This window comes from Aulonocara sp. 'chitande type north' Nkhata Bay, linkage group LG3 (assembly GCF_057382095.1).
Source record: "Aulonocara sp. 'chitande type north' Nkhata Bay isolate Kocher_YH1m ecotype deep benthic linkage group LG3, A_spYH_male_GT1.1, whole genome shotgun sequence".
NCBI lineage: Eukaryota > Metazoa > Chordata > Actinopteri > Cichliformes > Cichlidae > Aulonocara > Aulonocara sp. 'chitande type north' Nkhata Bay.
The window spans coordinates 14,679,741-14,699,598 of NC_141346.1; the positions used below are offsets into that span (position 1 = coordinate 14,679,741).

The following is a 19,858-nucleotide window of genomic DNA, read 5'->3' on the forward strand; positions in this document are numbered from 1 at the left end:
GATGTCCAAAAAACTCGCTGAAAAGCCTTCAGCTAATCCAAAATGCTGCAGCAAGAGTCCTGACAGGGACTAGAAAGAGAGAGCAGATTTCTCCTGTTTTGGCTTCCCTTCATTGGCTTCCTGTTAAATCCAGAATTCAAACTCCTGCTCCTCACATACAAGGTCTTAAATAATCAGGCCCCATCTTATCTTAATGACCTTGTAGTACCATATCACCCTATTAGAGCACTTCGCTCTCACTCTGCAGGCCTACTTGTTGTTCCTAGAGTATTTAAAAGTAGAATGGGAGGCAGAGCCTTCAGTTTTCAGGCCCCTCTTCTGTGGAACCAGCTTCCAGTTTGGATTCAGGAGACAGACACTATCTCTACTTTCAAGATTAGGCTTCAAACTTTCCTTTTTGCTAAAGCATATAGTTAGGGCTGGACCAGGTGACCCTGAATCCTCCCTTAGTTATGCTGCAATAGATGTAGCCTGCCGGGGATTCCGGGTTAATAATGAGATATATAAACAAATAACAAAAAAATAATAATTTTTCATTTCTGACATTTTTGGATAACTAAACATGTCCTGGATCAAACTGACCATCATTGCTGTACCTTAAAAATAAAGAATTTCTTCTTTAGTTTTTCTCACACTGAGGCAGAAATATGCCAGCAAGACATTTTCAAAACCAGGAGGACAAATGAGATGCAAAAATAGTGGAAGCATTAAATGTTCACTTCCTTGTATAATTGCAAGTGAAAAGAACAAGAGCAACTTTATGTTTATCAAATCAGTACCAGGAAACACTGTGGAAGTGTTGTTGTGGAATCATCACTTGAAAGAAAATAAACTTAAACGACAATGTTTTTCTTTTCAAGCGATTTTTACTCAAAACAAGTTGGAGCATATGACAGCACATTTTTATTTGCTTTCTCAACAACATTTGCTCTAAAAAGGCCTGAAAAGCTCTGTGTCATCAGCCATGTGGAGAAGTGAGTCTAAGCCTTGTTAAGTCTTCACTTCAGAATAGTCTTAAAATCAAGATCAATAATTTCACTTTCTGATTAATTATTGGATGCTGAACTGTATGCAGGTGAATCTGCTTCAGCAGTGAGTGTTTGTCACTGGTACAGACTGACTGTGTGTGTTGTGTGTCCGATCATACAGTGACAAGAGACAACAGCAATACACACAGCACTGTGGGTGTGGTGACAGAAGCTCTGGAGCTTTGATGTTAAAAAGGGAAAATTCAACAACACCACCGAGGGAATTTTGTCCAGGGAATATTTACCAACCAGCTGACAGTCATTCAGGCAGCAGAGCGAGAGAGAAGCTTTTATGTCTGTGACTGTTTTTGCAAACACTCAACTTGTCTTCTGTTGTTGCAAACTTATTGCTGGCAGCCAGTGAGTCTCTGTGTCTCTGTGCTTGTTTTGTCTACCCACTCTTTGTGAGCAATCATGAGTTGATCAACCAAAAATAAACACGAGGCAAATCTCAGCGTCTTGAAGAGTCCCATCTTTATCTGCGGTCATGATATCATCATGTTGCATAGCAATGTTCTAAAATGACCTTTTTTCTCTTTACAACCTCATGAAGGGAACAAACAAATTCATTTGACAAAAATAGCTCATCATTCATATCCATAAAAGTTGAATTATACATTATATCAGAATCAGAATCAGAATCAGAATACTTTATTGATCCCTGGGGGAAATTATTTTTTGTTACAGTGCTCCATTATAAACCAACATTAAGACAAGACAGACAATATGCTAACTAAGAATAGTACAATATATACATATATATACATACATACATACATACATAAGTCACTTATAAATAAATAGTTGGAAAAGAAACATGTGTAGCTGTAGCAGCAAACAGTGTGTTAAGTGGATGCGTTGTACAGGGAGATGGCCACAGGCAGGAATGATTTCCTGTGTCGTTCAGTGGTGCTTTTCGGTAATCTCAGTCTCTCACTGAACGAGCTCCTGTGACTGACCAGCATGTCATGGAGTGGGTGGGAGGTGTTATCCAACATTGTCTTTATCTTGCACAGCATCCGCCTCTCATCATAATGTGCGGCCTGGCAACCACCTATCAATGGACTAACTGAGCCATGTTTTTGCATCATGACCTACGGCAGGAACAGGCCAAACCCTGCTGCAGCATGGTCACGTGTGAATTTAAAATAAACACATGAGTATTTAAATGCTGCAAACTCTTCTCTGCCAGTTTTTGTTGTTTCACTGAGTGTTTAACAGTCAGTCTTACAATGCTCGTGTTCGATTAGGTCCAGGAACACTGTTACAAACAGAAACAGAAAAATAAAGTGACATTTGATTCTTCTTGTTTGAGCATTTCATATTTTTCTGAGTCTACTTGAATCTCTTTAGTTTCATTTCCATCTCTTGTTTTGATCGAAGTCTGGTCTGATTTTCTGTATATTTCCAATCTGAAACAGGACGTATTTATTCCAGAGTACAGTGAACATATTTAATAAACACAGTCAGAAATAAAACGTACTTTCAGCTTGAAGTCTGTAACTGCACTCATTAAAACGACTGAGTTCAGTCATTCATTTAATTTCAAAAAGAAAGAAATTATCAGCATATTGCATTTTGTAGACAGCAAAAAATGTTAATGTTATTTTAAGTTAACACTGATGTCACAATATATGAAATGTGTAGTCATGTGATGCTGCTTTCCCTTCATATCAGCACTGTGTTTACTTTAACTTTGAACTTCAAGCAGGCTAACACAAACCCCACACAGATGTAACCTCAGTGAAGAAACACGAAGACAGCTGTAATAAAAGTAAGAAGTCCATTAGCCTCACAGACTGGACTGGATGAAGCTCCCTCATGCATAGAAATCCTCTCTCAGAAATCTCTTCCAGTGGAGCAGCTTCTACATTTCAAGGAAAATATTCACTGCATGAATAAATAAATTCAGACTATAATTGAACAGACAGAACTATGACTTAGAAAATGTAATGGAAACCTGTTCAGCTCAGGCTGAATGAATCTTGTAGTGCTGCAGCATTTGACATATGTAAATAAGTATTTACAGGGTCACTATCAGAGAATTGGATATATTTCAGAGAGCTGAAATATAAATTAAAAGCACTTTTGTTCATATGTGAAATATTTCCACACCATGTTCCACTTTCTCCTTGGCTGTAGCCTCCATGTGCCCACTGAGTCACACGATGAGCAGAAGGACCAAAGACTGCATGCCTGACATTTAACAAAATTACTTGTTATTTTTCATTGTTTAAGTGTTAATAAAAAATGCATTGAGGTTTTAATTTGGTATTGGTCAGTGTAGATGTGAGTGTGGAGTCATGAGGGTGAAATAATCTAACCAACTGTAGCGTCAGGCGGCAACAAGTGAAGAGGCTCTGACGAATTTCTGATTCCACTTCATGTATTCAGGGTTATGGTGAGCTCAATATTTGTATTGTTGGCTGGGAGATTTTGTTCACAGTTCATATTGTAGTTGGGAAAGATATGTCCTCAGTAAAAGTATTCAAATATGATGAAAATATCTTCACTAACCTAAACTGGTGTTGGTGGTACTCTGGTTATGTCGAGATAAAACTGGATGAAGCGTTCCTGTACAGTGTAATGTCTGTGTGTGAAATGAACAACCTGGATTAAATCATTATTTTACTAATGTTTTTGCTACAACATTTATATTCACGTATAAACTGATGACACAAATCAATATATGAATTAAATCTCAGTCAGGTCTTAAAGACTTTATGACCTGTAACTTTTGTCTAAATTGAGACAAAGCTGAAGTTATTTTAATAAATTGTCAGAAACATGGTGTTTAATGAGATATTTACTCTGCATGACCTCCAGCACTGCAGTGAGGATCAATGTATTGACTCTGTTTATCCATAGTCAGGTCACAGTGGCAGAGTTTTCCTCATGATCTTTACCACAGTGATGTTTTCCATTTTCCAGAGAGATCCTGGGACCAGATGAGATATAAAGTGACTCCAGTTCATGGCTGTTAACCTCTGAACATCACCAGCAGACTGTTGTGGGTGGAGTTGGGCTCATGTTTAATCATCTACGTGGAATTTTGTATATTTAGCAAACAGCAGTGGAAACTTGAAATAGGACATCTTCCAGTTTGTCAAACTATCAGCCTGATATTAAACCCTAACCCGCCTTTAAGTGGTGACCTGCTGGATGTTAAAGAGGTTATCAGCTGTGCTGTAATACCCAGTTTCACCAGTAGATGGGAGCAGACATTAAATGTGATTCAGGTGCATTTTAACTTGACTGAGAGGTTTAGCAGGATGAGCTCTGAGTTCAGGATCCTGAAGGAAGTCCAGTTCATCAGTTTGTAGTTTCAGACAATAAAACACTTCAGCTGTGTTTCATCTGAAACATCGAGTGTGACACTATGAAGAGAGGAGTGTATCAGTTAGACTCAACCAAACAGGATCAAGTCAAATTTTTCATCAGCTTAGCAATATGGCTGTAAAAAGGCTGATTTATTTAGGTTAGGTTTTATTGTTACCTTCATGAAGAGATCATTTTAATAAACCACAGCAGCTTTTCAAAATGTTCTCATCTTCACATCTCTGCTGTGAAACACAGATTGACCACAAAGAACTTTGAGGTGTTTCTGTGAAAAATAAGTCAGATGACCACAAAGCTGCCTTCTGCTTTTTGACACTTCACCACAGAGCAGAAAGCAAACATGTTCTCACAGCATGAACACTATTATTAGACCAACCAGAGCACACTGCAGCTTCAGACTGCAGTTACACTAGATTCATCAACATCAATGTACATGTTCAACATGTTAGGAAGGCACAGAAACTACAATAAAATATATGGAAATAAATACTATATGTATACCATACCATTTACTAATATATATATATATATATATATATATATATATATACAGTGGGGCAAAAAAGTATTTAGTCAGCCACCGATTGTGCAAGTTCCCCCACTTAAAATGATGACAGAGGTCAGTAATTTGCACCAGAGGTACACTTCAACTGTGAGAGACAGAATGTGAAAAAAAAAAATCCATGAATTCACATGGTAGGATTTGTAAAGAATTTATTCGTAAATCAGGGTGGAAAATAAGTATTTGGTCACCTCAAACAAGGAAAATCTCTGGCTCTCACAGACCTGTAACGTCTTCTGTAAGAAGCTTTTCTGTCCCCCACTCGTTACCTGTATGAATGGCACCTGTTTGAACTCATCATCTGTATAAAAGACACCTGTCCACAGCCTCAAACAGTCAGACTCCAAACTCCGCCATGGCCAAGACCAAAGAGCTTTCGAAGGACACCAGGAAAAGTATTGTAGACCTGCACCAGACTGGGAAGAGTGAATCTACAATAGGCAAGCAGCTTGGTGTGAAAAAATCAACTGTGGGAGCAATCATCAGAAAATGGAAGACATACAAGACCACTGATAATCTCCCTCGATCTGGGGCTCCACGCAAGATCTCATCCCGTGGGGTCAAAATGATCATGAGAACGGTGAGCAAAGATCCCAGAACCACACGGGGGGACCTGGTGAATGACCTGCAGAGAGCTGGGACCAAAGTAACAAAGGTCACCATCAGTAACACACTACAACGGCAGGGAATCAAATCCCGCAGTGCCAGACGTGTTCCGCTGCTGAAGCCAGTGCATGTCCAGGCCCGTCTGAAGTTTGCCAGAGAGCACATGGATGATACAGCAGAGGATTGGGAGAATGTCATGTGGTCAGATGAAACCAAAGTAGAACTTTTTGGTATAAACTCAACTCGTCGTGTTTGGAGGACGAAGAATACTGAGTTGCATCCCAAGAACACCATACCTACTGTGAAGCATGGGGGTGGAAACATCATGCTATGGGGCTGTTTTTCTGCCAAGGGGACAGGACGACTGATCCGTGTTAAGGACAGAATGAATGGGGCCATGTATCGTGAGATTTTGAGCCAAAACCTCCTTCCATCAGTGAGAACTTTGAAGATGAAACGAGGCTGGGTCTTCCAACATGACAATGATCCAAAACACACCGCCCGGGCAACAAAGGAGTGGCTCCGTAAGAAGCATTTGAAAGTCCTGGAGTGGCCTAGCTAGTCTCCAGACCTCAACCCCATAGAAAATCTGTGGCGGGAGTTGAAAGTCCGTGTTGCTCGGCGACAGCCCCAAAACATCACTGCTCTCGAGAAGATCTGCATGGAGGAATGGGCCAAAATACCAGCTACTGTGTGTGCAAACCTGGTAAAGACCTATAGTAAACGTTTGACCTCTGTTATTGCCAACAAAGGTTATGTTACAAAGTATTGAGTTGTATTTTTATTATTGACCAAATACTTATTTTCCACCCTGATTTACGAATAAATTCTTTACAAATCCTACCATGTGGATTCATGGATTTTTTTTTTTCACATTCTGTTTCTCACAGTTGAAGTGTACCTCTGGTGCAAATTACTGACCTCTGTCATCATTTTAAGTGGGGGAACTTGCACAATCGGTGGCTGACTGAATACTTTTTTGCCCCACTGTATAAACTGTTACTGAGAATTTCAAATGTTGGAGACACAAATGTTAAAAACAAAAACAGGATGCTGGACGACTGCAGAGCTGCTAGCTTCAACCACAGACCACAAACACACAGTCCAGCTCACAGTGAACAACACTAAGTAAGTACACAGTTGAACACACATGATTACATCTCACTCATCAAATTATACTCAAAGGAAACAAACGTGTAATTAAACTTTGTATTTAAATGTCCGCTCAGTGCTACGCTGCATAAATGTCCATTGAAAGATAAATAAAACATGGTAGCAGCCATCATGTTTTACCTTTTTACATAGTAACAAATGAGCTAAACCTGAACATGAGTCAAAGTCACATGTTTCATCTTTCAGCTGTTGATTGGCTGTTTGAGAGCATGGGTGTGGACACTTGCTTTCACTAATTTATATTCAGAATTCATTTCTTTGATTTCATCTCCTTTTTAAAATATTTTCATACGTGATCTCTTTACATCGCGTCAGTTTAGATGGTTTTGAATTCAGGTTCAAACAAAAAACCCTGAAAATAAAATATAATTAATCCAGCAAGTGGATGTTTTTACTGTTATGGGAGTCATTTATGAACAGCCTCTGTGAAAATAGACGATTTTGCTTCTGGAATGACCAGACACCAGTGCTACCAAAACCAAGCGAAAAATTACACATCCGTATTCTACGCTAGATTCGACACAGCGAACACCATGAGACCGGACAGTGTGCGCACCGCGGATGACGTCAGTGCGTACACTGTGTCTGAGGAGGATGTGCGGAAGTGCTTCAGGAAGGTGAACGCGCACAAAGCTACTGGTCCGGACGGGATTCCCGGCCGCGTCCTCAAGTCATGCGCGGCTCAGCTGGCTGGAGTGTTCACGCACATCTTCAACCTTTCCCTCTCTCTGTCTGTAGTCCCAGCCTGCTTCAAAATGGCCACCATCGTCCCTGTACCCAAATCCTCCACCATCTCCTCATTGAACGACTGGCGACCTGTAGCCCTGACCCCCATCGTGAGCAAATGCTTCGAGAAGCTGGTCAGGGACTTCATCTGCTCTGCACTACCCGACTCACTGGACCCTCTACAGTTTGCATACCGCCACAACAGGTCCACTGATGATGCCATAGCCCTGACACTACACACTGCCCTGTCACACCTGGAGAAGAGAGACACGTATGTGAGAATGCTGTTTGTAGATTACAGCTCAGCATTCAATACCATCGTTCCCTCGAAGCTGGACAGGAAACTGCAGGATCTAGGACTGAGCAGCTCCCTCTGCAGCTGGATCCTTAGCTTCCTGTCTGACAGACGCCAAGTGGTCAGACTGGGCAGCATCACCTCATCCCCCATCACACTGAACACTGGTGCTCCACAGGGGTGTGTACTGAGCCCTCTCCTGTACTCACTCTACACCTACGACTGCACGGCCACTAACAACTCCAACATCATTGTGAAGTTTGCGGACGACACTACAGTGGTGGGTCTTATCACCAACGGTGATGAGACGGCTTACAGGGAGGAGGTCAGCGCCCTGACCCACTGGTGTCAAGACAACCATCTCACCCTCAACGTTGCAAAGACAAAGGAGTTGATAGTGGACTTCCGGAGGTGCAGAGAAGTACACACCCCCATCACCATCAACGGCGCTGCTGTGGAGAGAGTGAGCAGCTTCCGGTTCCTTGGTGTACATCTGGCTGAGGATCTTACGTGGTCAGTACACACAAACAAAACAGTGAAGAAGGCGCAGCAGCGCCTCTTCTTTCTCAGGAGACTGAAAAGATTCGGCATGAGCCCCCGCATCCTCAGGACCTTCTATCACTGTGCCATTGAGAGCATCCTCACTGGATGCATCACCACCTGGTATGGCAACAGCACCGCCTACAACTGCAAAGCTCTCCAGCGAGTAGTGCGGTGCTCTGAACGGATAATTGGAGGTGAGCTTCCCTCCCTCCAAGACATCTACAGGAAGCGGTGCCTGAGGAAAGCGGGGAGGATCATCAAGGACTCCAGTCACCCCAGCCATAAACTGTTCAGACTGCTTCCATCAGGAAGGAGGTTCTGCAGCATCCGGTCCCGTACCAGCAGACTGAGAGACAGCTTCTTCCATCAGGCCATCAGACTGCTGAACACTTCATAGACACCTCAGCTTCACTACTGGAACTTTAACATTATGCACTACATACCGTACAGTAATGCCACTGTTTTGCACATGTCTCAACTCTGTATATTTTTATATATTTTATTTTATTGTTTACTCTATTTAATTTGTAAAATATGTGTACACACACACACACACACACACACACACACACACACACACACACACACACACACACACACACACACGTAGAATAACATATTTAGTATACACATCCAGTAATGCATATTGTACATATATTTATTAGTTTCAGGTGTAGCCATTCTTGTATTTTGCTTGTTTACATTATTGTATTTTGCACAACTCTGTTGCTTGTGAAGCTCGCACACAAGAATTTCACTCACATGTACTGTACCAATGTACCTGCACATGTGATGTGACAATAAAAGTGATTTGATTTAAATCCACACCAAACCAAGATTTGATGTAACCTGACACTTTGGTTTACCTTGAGCAGGTTTCTCTGATTCCACTCCTCAAGAAATACTGTCCTGTAGCTTTTAGAGGCTCCAAAAGCCCAAAGGTGATATAAGGGTGGTGGCTCACAACAGTTTTTGTTTGCTGGATCCTTTTAGTTCAGCTGGGTGTTTTTCCTTTTGTTGTATCTCTTTAAGAGTTCAAAATGTGTTAATTACATAAATAAAATGTAATTTTCTCTGTAGCACTTCATGGATTTCATAAGCAACACACCAACACACACAAAGCATAAAAGTAAAAAACAATATATACAGTGTTATCTTCATTTTAGATGTCAAAAAGTATTTGCGGCTCCCAGTGTTTTCTTTTGCGTGGAAACCGGGTCCAAATGGCTCTTTGGGTGTTAAAGGTTGCTGACCCCTGCTCTAGGGGATCTTAAGCAGGGGATTGAGATCCTTTTGCTGTTTGGCTTCACTTCCTGCTGAGGAGACAAAAAGGAAAAGTTGAACACTGCTAACATGATCCCAGAAAATCTGTTAAACTCAAAACATCCCCAAATGATGAATGTGTTCTTGTTTCTTTAACTTTCAGTATCAATAAATAATGAAGAAATATATATAAACATAATGGAACCCCTGATCTACACGCACAAATGTTATCATTAATGCATAGCTGGCTGGAGGACTCATGCCTAATGTTGAACACCTCAAAAACTGTCTGTATGTATTTTTCAAAACGCCCCTTAAACTTGAAGCAGTCAAACATATTCCTGGATGGAGTAGAGCTTGAATTAGCTCCAGAATTTAAATATCTTGGGGTCATTCTAGACCCAACATTATCCTTCAAGAGTCACATAAATAAAGTGTTCCAGGTACTTTTTAACAAACAACAACAATTTAACAATCAAAATTTTAATCATATACGTAATAATTTAAATATGAATGTTGCAAAAACTTATTTTTACTCAATGATCATCTCTCATATGGACTATTGTTTGACGTCCTGGTCACTTGCTTGTCCAACAACACTTAAAACCATTGAAAACATTTATAAAAGAAGTTTAAAATGACTTGACAAAAAACCGACTTCTCACCACCACTGTCATGTGTTAAAAAAACATAAATTACCGAACTTCAATAACTTAGTGAAACTTAAAAGAGTGAGTTTAATATATAAAGTCTTACACTCCCTTGCTCCACCACCACTAAAGCAGTTCATTAGGCATAAAGAAAGCTCAGACAGGACCACTCGAGATTCAATCCGAGGAGACTTGTTTATATCCCACAGATGGACAGCATTTGGGCAGAATGTCCTCTCTGTCCAGGGAGGCCATCTGTGGAACAGTCTTCCTCAACCCATTAGAGAATGCTCGACATTCAATTTGTTTAAGGCAAAGGTTAAAAACTGGTTATGGACAAATCAAGTGTGTGATCATGTATAAGTTGTATAGTTTTAATGTTTTATTTGGGAACAGAATGGTGCGTATGTGTAAGTTTGGTGATGGAGTTTTTATTATGAATGAATGATAAATTTTTATGAATTATTATGTCTATTTTTTTTATGTTTAAGGACAACAGATGGAAATTAGCCTTTGGCTATAATCTGGCATGTTTACATTCATGTAATTTTTTTTTTTTTACATTTATGTTCATTAACATGCACTGTCCTAAATAAATAAATCGCAGTATAACACGAAGAAAACACAACATCACCTCTGCTTCGTCTGACTGGCTGTTGTTGACGATTTGATGAAACTGTACATGACATGAGTGATGATGTCATCTTCTCCAGTTTCTTCTTGACCTGCTGAAATTATCCAACATGAAAAATGATATAAATTAAATATTTAAACAGAGATTACATTTAAGATAGTTGTTACTGTCATTATAATGAATGTGAACTTTATTCTACTAAACAAACTCAGACATGAAAGATCAGGAAGTCTGAGTCTCACCTTCAGGTTTCCTGTGAACACATTGTCTCCCCAGCAGAACCAGCAACACCAGTAGAACCACAACACAGACTGATCCAACAGATGACAACATATGTCTGAGAGAGGAACCAGGAGGAGGTGTGGATGTAGGTGGAGGTGTGGTGGTGTGTTTGTCTAAAATAAAGCAAACACAGTCATTAAGTTGTCGTCACATTGTGAATGTTGAAAGCTGCAGAAACACAGACAGGTGAGTGTGTCACCTGTGACAGTGATCCAGCTGGATGGAGACTCTCCATGACCGCTGATGTCACACTTGTAGAGGCCTTCATCAGACCTGGAAACATGCTGGATGGTCATGTGACCTGTAGGCTGCTTCCTGATGAGGGAGCCATCTTTATAGAAAGCAGCTGGGAGGTTGGAGGGAGTGGTCTTTGTTTTACAGAGCAGAGTGACGTCATCTCCCTCCATCACAGGGAGGACAGGACTCTGCAGGATCACTGATCCACCTCAACACAGAGACAAACTACAGCATTTCATCCATTTACACACAGCTTCATCAACACTAACTCCACACACTCAGCTTACCAGTGACTGTCAGGTTAACCATGTTACTGATGGGGCCCTCTCTGGACTCACACCAGTAAACTCCACTGTCAACTGTGTCAGTGTAACTGATGATACAGGAAGAACCAGCTGGTTTTCCCCACCCATCTGTTCCACACTGAGTCCTCTGTTGTTCTCTTGCGTTTCTCCTCAGAGTCCATCCAGCAGAGCTGTCGTCCTCCTCACAGCTCAGAGACACAAAGTCTCCTTGAAAGAACTGAGAGCTGCTGGGACTCACAGTCAGACGAGCTGTGAGGGTTACAATGAAAAACTGATGATCTGTTAGACTTTACATTGTGAACCATGAACCCAATCAGGTCATATCAGTGAGCATTTCTCAGGTTTAAACTGTGACAGAAGAAGGTTACTGACCTTGGTTTGTTGTGCAGCTCAGCAGTGAGATCAGAACTAAAGAGAAATGACACTCAGGTTGATGAACATAAATCCCCACTAACAGCTGACAAACACAGTATATCTCTCTGATATACTGGCTCAGTTTCTATGTAATGCCAGCAACATGTCAAAGTTTAGAGCAAAGATAAACAAAAGATTGAAAAAAGTAAATAACACAGTAAAGTCATGTGTCCACTGTGCAGCTGTGTTGATATGAGTGAATGATTTGATCTTTTCACTGCCTGCTGTGTGTCCTCGACTCCTGAGCAAAGATAAAGAGTCAGTTCAGACCTGCAGTTGGTCCTCGTGGTGTTTGAACTTGAATTCAGCCTGATTTGTTTTTCATGTCTTCTCCTCCATCATCAGTTATCAGGAGAGCAGACAGTCAAAGTACAAGAATTCAAACAAACACAGAGATTCTACTTACAGAACAGACACAGCACAGATGTTTCCTTCATCGTCCTTCTCACTCATTTGAGCTTTTTTTCATTTCTGTCACTGACACCAAGTAAAGCCCGCCCTCTTCCTCTGAGCACCAGCTTTCTATTGGTTCAAATAGAGTTAGTGGTTAGTGTGTGTGTGTGTATGTACGTCCCCCTCAGTGAGAGAGGCAGATGTGAGCTGAAACACAGGAATCGAACGAGGGACGCTGCTGTTATGGAGCTGAACTGGAACCATTCAGACACTGAGGCCCTCTGAACACATTTTAATTACAGCTGTGCAGAGACACACTGATGACTGACTGGATCACTATGATTCACATTTTACATTAACACCATCCTCACACATGGCTTATATGTGGCCACTAGAGGGAGATGTTTCACCTTACAGACTAACACAAGCAGATCATCAGTGATCATTCAAGAGTTTTTTTTTTTAAGTTGTTAATTTAAAAAAATAAAAATAAAAACACATGCTCTGGGTACATTCTATCTTTTCACTGATTGAGCCGTTTACCTGTCTAGATGCTCGTCTGAAGTTGTGGGTGGAGTGAGAGGCGCAGCCTCTGAAAGTCAGTGACTCTCACCTCCATTTAAACATCATTCAGATGTGTTTTTTAAGTTTAAAGGTGACATTTGGCCTTTCAGCTATTCACACAAAATGCCTAAATCGATAATGTATAACCATGTAGGTGGGAATAACCTGAACTCTACATCATGGGCATATCTGCCGAAGTTTCTCTGACACTCATTCATTCAGCTATGTCTAGTTTTGGAAAAAACAAAGAAAAAAAAAAAGAACATGGCCTCAGACTTGAAGGTTCTGATTCTAAGGCCAGACTGCAAGCTGGCGTTATTTCCTGAGGTCAGATGGCCCAGGATGTGAGTGGGCGTTAAGGCGTCTGGGGAGGGAACTCAAAACTGGATTATAGGGCTTTGGAGCGTGATGTCACGGGAGGGGGGCCACGCACCCTCCCGCCATGACAGTAGGCCAGACAAAGCACACGGAAGCGTCAGCTATGGTTCGTAGGTACTGTGTTGTCGGTTGCAATGGTAGATCACATGATAGGGAAGGCAAGAAGCTGGAAAATGGGCTCTCTTTTCATAGTTTCCCTTCCTGGAGGAAACGGGAGGGATGTCATGTATCCGATAATACTAAACGAAGACGTCAGGCTTGGATTGCAGCGGTCAGACGAGCGTAGCAAGTTCAAAATGCTACACACTACAATGCCAATCCGATTACTCATATCATGTGAGGGTGAAGACACAACACTGCTTGATAAGAATGTTAAGGTGTGCTGTGTTTTGGTGAATATGTGTCCCAGTGTGGTTGTCAAACCAGGGCCAAATGAAACGTGCTCTTGTTGAATATTCATAAAACCGCTGTGTTGCATGTACAGTTCATTGTAAATAATTGTACTTTCTGTAAAGTGGTTTCAATAAAACAGAAATAAGTATGTTTATTTTTTTTATTCAAGATCTGTTCACATGTACTTAGCAAGTACATACACATGAAATGCAAACTATTTACATGGCAATGCTGATTTTAAGCATGGTTCTGGCAGTCCCGCTTCCAACACAGTGTGTTTGTTTTGATTTGTTGCCTTCTGACAACTGCACATTCCAGGGTGGCCTTTTGTTGTGGGCAGTCTGAGGTACACCTGTGCACTACTCATGATGTCAGATCAGCATCCTGATGTGGCACACCTGTGAGGTGGGATGGATTATCTCAATATGGCAGATGTGCCCACTACCACACATTTGGAATGATTTGTGACCACTTTTTGGGAGGGATGGTTATATTGTGTATCTGGAATGAATTTTAGGTCTCTACGTCCATCCCATGGGGAATGGGAGCAGTAACAAAGGTGTTGCGTTTATATTTTTGTTGAGTGTAGTAAGTAAGATATTTCAGACATTATTCTGATACAGAGGAGGAGATACTGGAATTATAATTAGTATCTATGCATGCATTTGTGATTTTGTTTGACCTTCCCATTGCTCACAATTTGAATTTGTTCACACTGCAGATGAGGAGACTGCTTCTCCACCGAAAAAGAGAGCTTGTTTGGGGACTGAGACAGCGAAAGATGGCACAGTGGTACATGTATTCCATTACTCCCCAACACTGACCTTTTGTCAGTTTTGGCCGGCAGTCATAGGTTCTGTCCAATAATATGACGCGAGACTGGCATAAAAGACATCCATGGATTGGCACTTTATTAAAGAAGGAGCATGATAACAGCACAAACACTAACTACAACTAAACAAAATGGCTTCCTTTTATACTCTACCTTTTCAGGTGAGCATCCGGAATAGCCCAAGTATGGGGGTTAACTAATCAAAATGAACACATAACCCTCCACACAAACAAACATACAATAACATTAAAGCACATCACAAACATATACATATTTCCAACACATACTATAAACAAACCAATAACATAAGCTTCCCCCATTTCTATCTAAATTAAATCCCTCTTTAACCATACTCCCTAACCCGGCACACTGGTCTGCTCCAAGAGCTCTTAAACAGGTGATTGAGCCGCTTTCACTCTTTTGCTCCACATCCTGCAAGAAGCAACTAGGACAGGTGAGTACCTTTACAAGTTCTCATTTCACATATGTTTAGGTTATTGATAAATGATTAACTGCAAGCAGCTCTAACTTTGGCTCTTCTCCGACACAGGTAGGATGGCCAGTCCCACTGTCTCTTTTCTGTAGTGATGGGCAGATGAAGCCCCATGAAGCACTGAAGCTTTTCATCCAATTGGTTCACCCCAACGCAAAGCTTCATGAAGCTTCATTTGCTCTAGTAGGACATCTACTGGACGTAAAAATATTAGTTGGCATGAATTTGAAGAGTGTGGCATTTTGCACACAGCCTGTAAATGTCAACAACAAAAGGAGTGTGTAAAACATGTATATTGTAGTGATGGCAGTATACTGTGTATATTTATAGTGGCAGTATGGGAAATGATTATTTGGAAATGCTTGAAATGGAAATGATCATTTACTGTGAGGTGAGGTGTGGTTGGGGTGTGGACAGTAGTTGTGCTTTTGTAACGTTGAGGTATGGACAGCTACACACTGAGGCTTTGAGCCTCAGTCCTGCCTGTTCACATTTTATTCTGTAAAAACTAAATTTTCACTGCTTTTATGACCTTTAGTGGGGAGAACGTAGCTAGGATTTAATGATTTAACAAATCTTTTGAATCCTTTGTCCTCCACAATGCTAAATAGCTGTGAGTCCTCAATCACCATGCTGACCAGGTCTTCATCTATTTGAGATTGTTCTCCTGAGGAAAGACAATAAAGACAAAGCACAAATATAAATATCACACACGTAACTTATAACAGTTGTATAATATTGTTATATCATTTAGTAACATTACTGCATGCTATATTATCATGGCATTTGATGGCTCACCTGGTCTTGCTCCACAATCGGTGTTCCCCTTATTCTCATGCAAAGCTCTGTAGTGCCTAAGCATGGATGAGGTGTTGCTGTTATATCCCAGCTCCCTGGCACATAGCAAACACTTCACCTTGTACAAAAGTCAAGACAGCTCAACATAAATTGTATTGCACCATCAGTATCATGAAAATACATCTTCTGTAGAAATTTACATACCTTGTTGGGAGGAATAAGATCAAAATGTTCCCACACAGGGGAGGACATCCTCCTCTTCTTAGCTGGCTCCATTCTCTCCTGACTTTCCTCACTCTCATAAACCTCCAAACTGTCTCCAAACTCTCACTAACCGCAACTCTCCATCAAACACCCACATTTTTGAATGAAATCTGAGGGGTTTATATCGCGGTCATATCTCGCGGCAAAGTTCGAACCACTTCATGAACCAGTCACGTGGTACAGCCGGGCAGCGAGGCTTCGGACGTCATCATTTTCAGCTCCTCCCATAAATGAAGCAAGCCTCGATACGCGCTTCGCGGAAACGCCCCCTCCATTACTCGACACACGCTCCGAAGCCTCGATACAGAACGTCACATCACTACTTTTCTGTTACAAGCTGTCAATTTCATCGTATGTCAAATAACCTAATAAAAGACTCCATAAGAACTAATGTTTTCTTTATTACCCTATTTTAAATTCCCAATCCAACAATTAATCACTAACAATGCCAACAAGGTAATGGAACCCCTGGTCTCCATTACACCTTTATAGAGGCCAAACACTATTGTTGGACTGTATTAGTTAAGAAGAAAGAACAAATGAATGAATTTATGCATTTAGCAAAACTTTAATGATATTTTAATCTTTATTGATTTTTTTTATTTCAGTGAGTGTTTAAGACAAAATCAATGTGGTCACTCAACTTGTTGCAAGCAGAAACAGAAAAGAAACAAGTGCTGCAGGATATTTCTACATAATTCTCTAATTTTAGAGATATTGCTCAAATTGAAGAAAGCAGCCCTGCATATTTTCATTTTTCCTTACAGTGTTACTGGAGGCCAAGCTAATGCTACGGAGAGTAAGAATCTGATTAGATACCATATTTCTAGGAATTTTAGGGGCTGTGTACTATAACCTCAGTTTCATCTGAATTTAGAATAATACAATTAGAGGTCCTCCAGGTCTTTGTCTCCAAGACATTCCTGCAGTTCAATTAATTGGTGTGTGTTATCTGACTTCATGGACAGATACAGTTGCATGTCATCTGCATAGCAAGAAAAATGTACGCTATGCCTTCTGATGATACTGTCTAAGGGAAGCATGTATAATGAACAGTACAAAATAAAAGGGCAAAGACGAAATTAAACAATAACCTAGACTGGGTGAACTAAGATTAAAACATGAAAAAACCCTGAAGGTGAACATGAAGACCTGGAAACACGACATGAACATAACAGACAAAGCAGGACGATCGGAGAATGAATGAAAACTCAGACTAAACACACACATGAGGTGATCAGGGGACACATGGAGAAACAGCTGATATGAATGAACATAATGACACTACAGGGGAAGTGAAACTAAACACAGTGGACATGGACACGTCAGACTTCACAATAAAACAGGAAACATAATGACATGCAGACATGACAACACAAGCTTGACAACATAGGACACACATACATGAAACATAACAGACTAAGACATGGAGACTCAATATGACAAACTGATGAGGAACATACACATAAATAAACAAATACATGTATTTATAGTGTGTATGGGTACAGAGGGAAAAGGGGACTGGAGATGAGACATGGACATAACTACATACAAACAGAGCATGATGGCTGGGGGAAACACACGTGACAGAAGGAATGGGTCACAAGGGTAAAACATGTAAACAAGAGGAGACAGGAGACAAAAACATTACTGAAACGCATGAAGCGCGAGGGGGGCGTAAACATCGGGGCACAAGGGGAATTTCAAAAACAATGAACTATAACAGCAACCTAGGCAAAATGGGCATAAGATAACCAAATGAGACTTAAACACAAACAATAAACATCAACATATAAGAAAACTCAAAACACTTGGTCAAATGACCCATGACTGTGACAGTATCATCAAAAGACCAAACTGTGAAACACAAGAATCTCACTTCAAAAACACGAGAATAACAATAAAACCCAAAAATACAAAAAAAAAAAAACCAGAGTACAAGCATCACTGATGAATATATGTCTTCATTGTTTTGGACAAGATGAAGATGTTTCAGTTATAAACCATCGTCAATGGAATAAAAAAAAGAAACCATAAAAACAGTATATGTATAGTATGTAAAGATCGGATGGCTGTAACTACAAAACAAGTTGAACATATCCATGCTTCATTAGCTAGCTCAGAAAAAACATAAAATGTCAGAGGTAAGGACATCAAAGCAGTGGGTATCACTGAACTGCTGTAACATCACAGTTGTTATTCATTTATGATATCATTAAGATTCATATCTAACTTAAACAAGACTAAAAGTTTAAAAAAAAAAATCAGTGAAACATATCCAGATTGATTTAAATTGAAACTCTGAACAGAACCTGCTGACCAGCATTAACATGTTGATCTGACTGGTAAAAAGAGAGACAGAAAACTGTCACTTGAGGCTCTGTGTAGTTTAATAACCCATTAATTTGCTTCATAGTTACAAGCCTTACATGAGTTCCAAACATCAGCAAACAACACGCTTAGTGGCGTATTAGGAAGTATATGCAGGTAACACCCCACTTTTTCTTTATGAGAAGTAGTTTATCAAGCCTGGACAACCTGCAAATGTTCAGGATTCAGTTTTCCGCTTCACTGATTATCACATTCTCATCAAGGGGCTGCCAAAATCTGAAGTCAGGCAGGAGGCGTTTATACTGTTTCTTGGATGGACCTCTGTTCCACAATCGACGAAAGCAGTTTAAACAGCCACAGTCTATCAGTATCTGGGGAAAAATAACAATAGTCTGATAAAACAGGGCTTCTAGGAATACACCACACATGCAAGTGAAAATGGACACTGATAACATGGGCTTTTTAGAGTAGAAGTTTTGCCTGGAGAATATTAATAGTTCTGTAAAATAACCACTGTAGTAAAGCTGTGGTCAGAGATTCCTATTCACGCATTATGGGCAAGACAGTCAAGGGAATTTGGGGCTTATAATTATTTCCTTGAACTGTTCTCCTGGGTGGAATTAGTGTACACTATACATCTTGAATAACTTAAAAAAAAAACAGGTTTAATTTTATTTTGAATTTTCTCTCCGATCCACACAAGGTTAAAAGTACACATACATTCCCATTAATATTTATTTAGATGTCTAAGTGAACTGCGCATCAGATACATTAAGTCAGTGGTTCCCAAACTTTGTTTGCTGAGCCCTCCTTTGTATTACAAGAAAAATGTTCACACCCCCCCGCAGCACAAACACATCCTCCAACAACACACACCCATGGTTTGTTTTCAAACTACATTGCGGTTTGCACACATTTAGTAAACAATTAAACAACTAAAAGTAAACTGCAATAAATTACAGGTAGCAATGAAATGAAACTATTAACTCTTTTACACTACGTTGGGGTGATCGGTTGCTGGTTCGAGCCCCTGGCTCGGACAGTCTCGGTCGTTGTGTCCTTGGGCAAGACACTTCACCTGTTGCCTACTGGTGGTGGTCAGAGGGCCGAGTGGCGCCAGTGTCCGGCAGCCTTGCCTCTGTCAGTGCGCCCCAGGCTACATTGTGGCTACAATGTAGCTTGCCATCACCAGTGTGTGAATGGGTGGATGACTGAATGTGTAAAGCGCTTTGGGGTCCTTAGGGACTAGTAAAAGTGCTATACAAATACAGGCCATTTACATCCACACCTTCACGGGTATTTTTGAAAATGCAGCCGTTTCTATGCGTTTGGGCCTTTCATCCACACGTAAACGG

General features: G+C 40.6%; 3 protein-coding genes across 3 annotated transcripts in view; all 3 read right to left on the bottom strand.

Annotated features, from left to right (window-relative positions):
- The window catches only part of LOC147334107 (Fc receptor-like protein 1), a 171,780-nt gene that overhangs the window by 30,922 nt on the left and 121,000 nt on the right, over positions 1-19,858 (bottom strand). The gene's annotated exons all lie outside the window — the stretch shown is intronic.
- On the bottom strand, positions 11,042-12,494 carry LOC147334110 (Fc receptor-like protein 5). Its single transcript, XM_086286714.1, has 5 exons — positions 12,464-12,494; positions 12,016-12,051; positions 11,626-11,892; positions 11,301-11,546; positions 11,042-11,214 (listed from the first exon to the last, which is right to left on the bottom strand). The coding sequence occupies exons 1-5, from the start codon at positions 12,492-12,494 to the stop codon at positions 11,042-11,044; spliced, it is 753 nt and encodes a 250-aa protein (XP_086142840.1).
- Positions 18,728-19,858, bottom strand: part of LOC147334111 (polyamine-transporting ATPase 13A2-like) — a 48,576-nt gene continuing 47,445 nt past the window's right edge. The window contains exon 28 of the mRNA XM_086286447.1: positions 18,728-18,874. Coding sequence (XP_086142573.1) covers positions 18,728-18,874 — 147 coding nt within the window. The remainder of the gene's footprint in view (positions 18,875-19,858) is intronic.

Excerpts from the sequence above, each read along its gene's own strand:
- LOC147334110 (XM_086286714.1), bottom strand. The coding sequence starts at position 12,494 with ATGAAGGAAACATCTGTGCTGTGTCTGTTCT. Across the intron at positions 12,052-12,463 it reads ATCTGTGCTGTGTCTGTTCT|TTCTGATCTCACTGCTGAGC; the intron begins GTAAGTAGAATC and ends ATTTCTCTTTAG. Across the intron at positions 11,547-11,625 it reads GGTTAACCTGACAGTCACTG|GTGGATCAGTGATCCTGCAG; the intron begins GTAAGCTGAGTG and ends CTCTGTGTTGAG.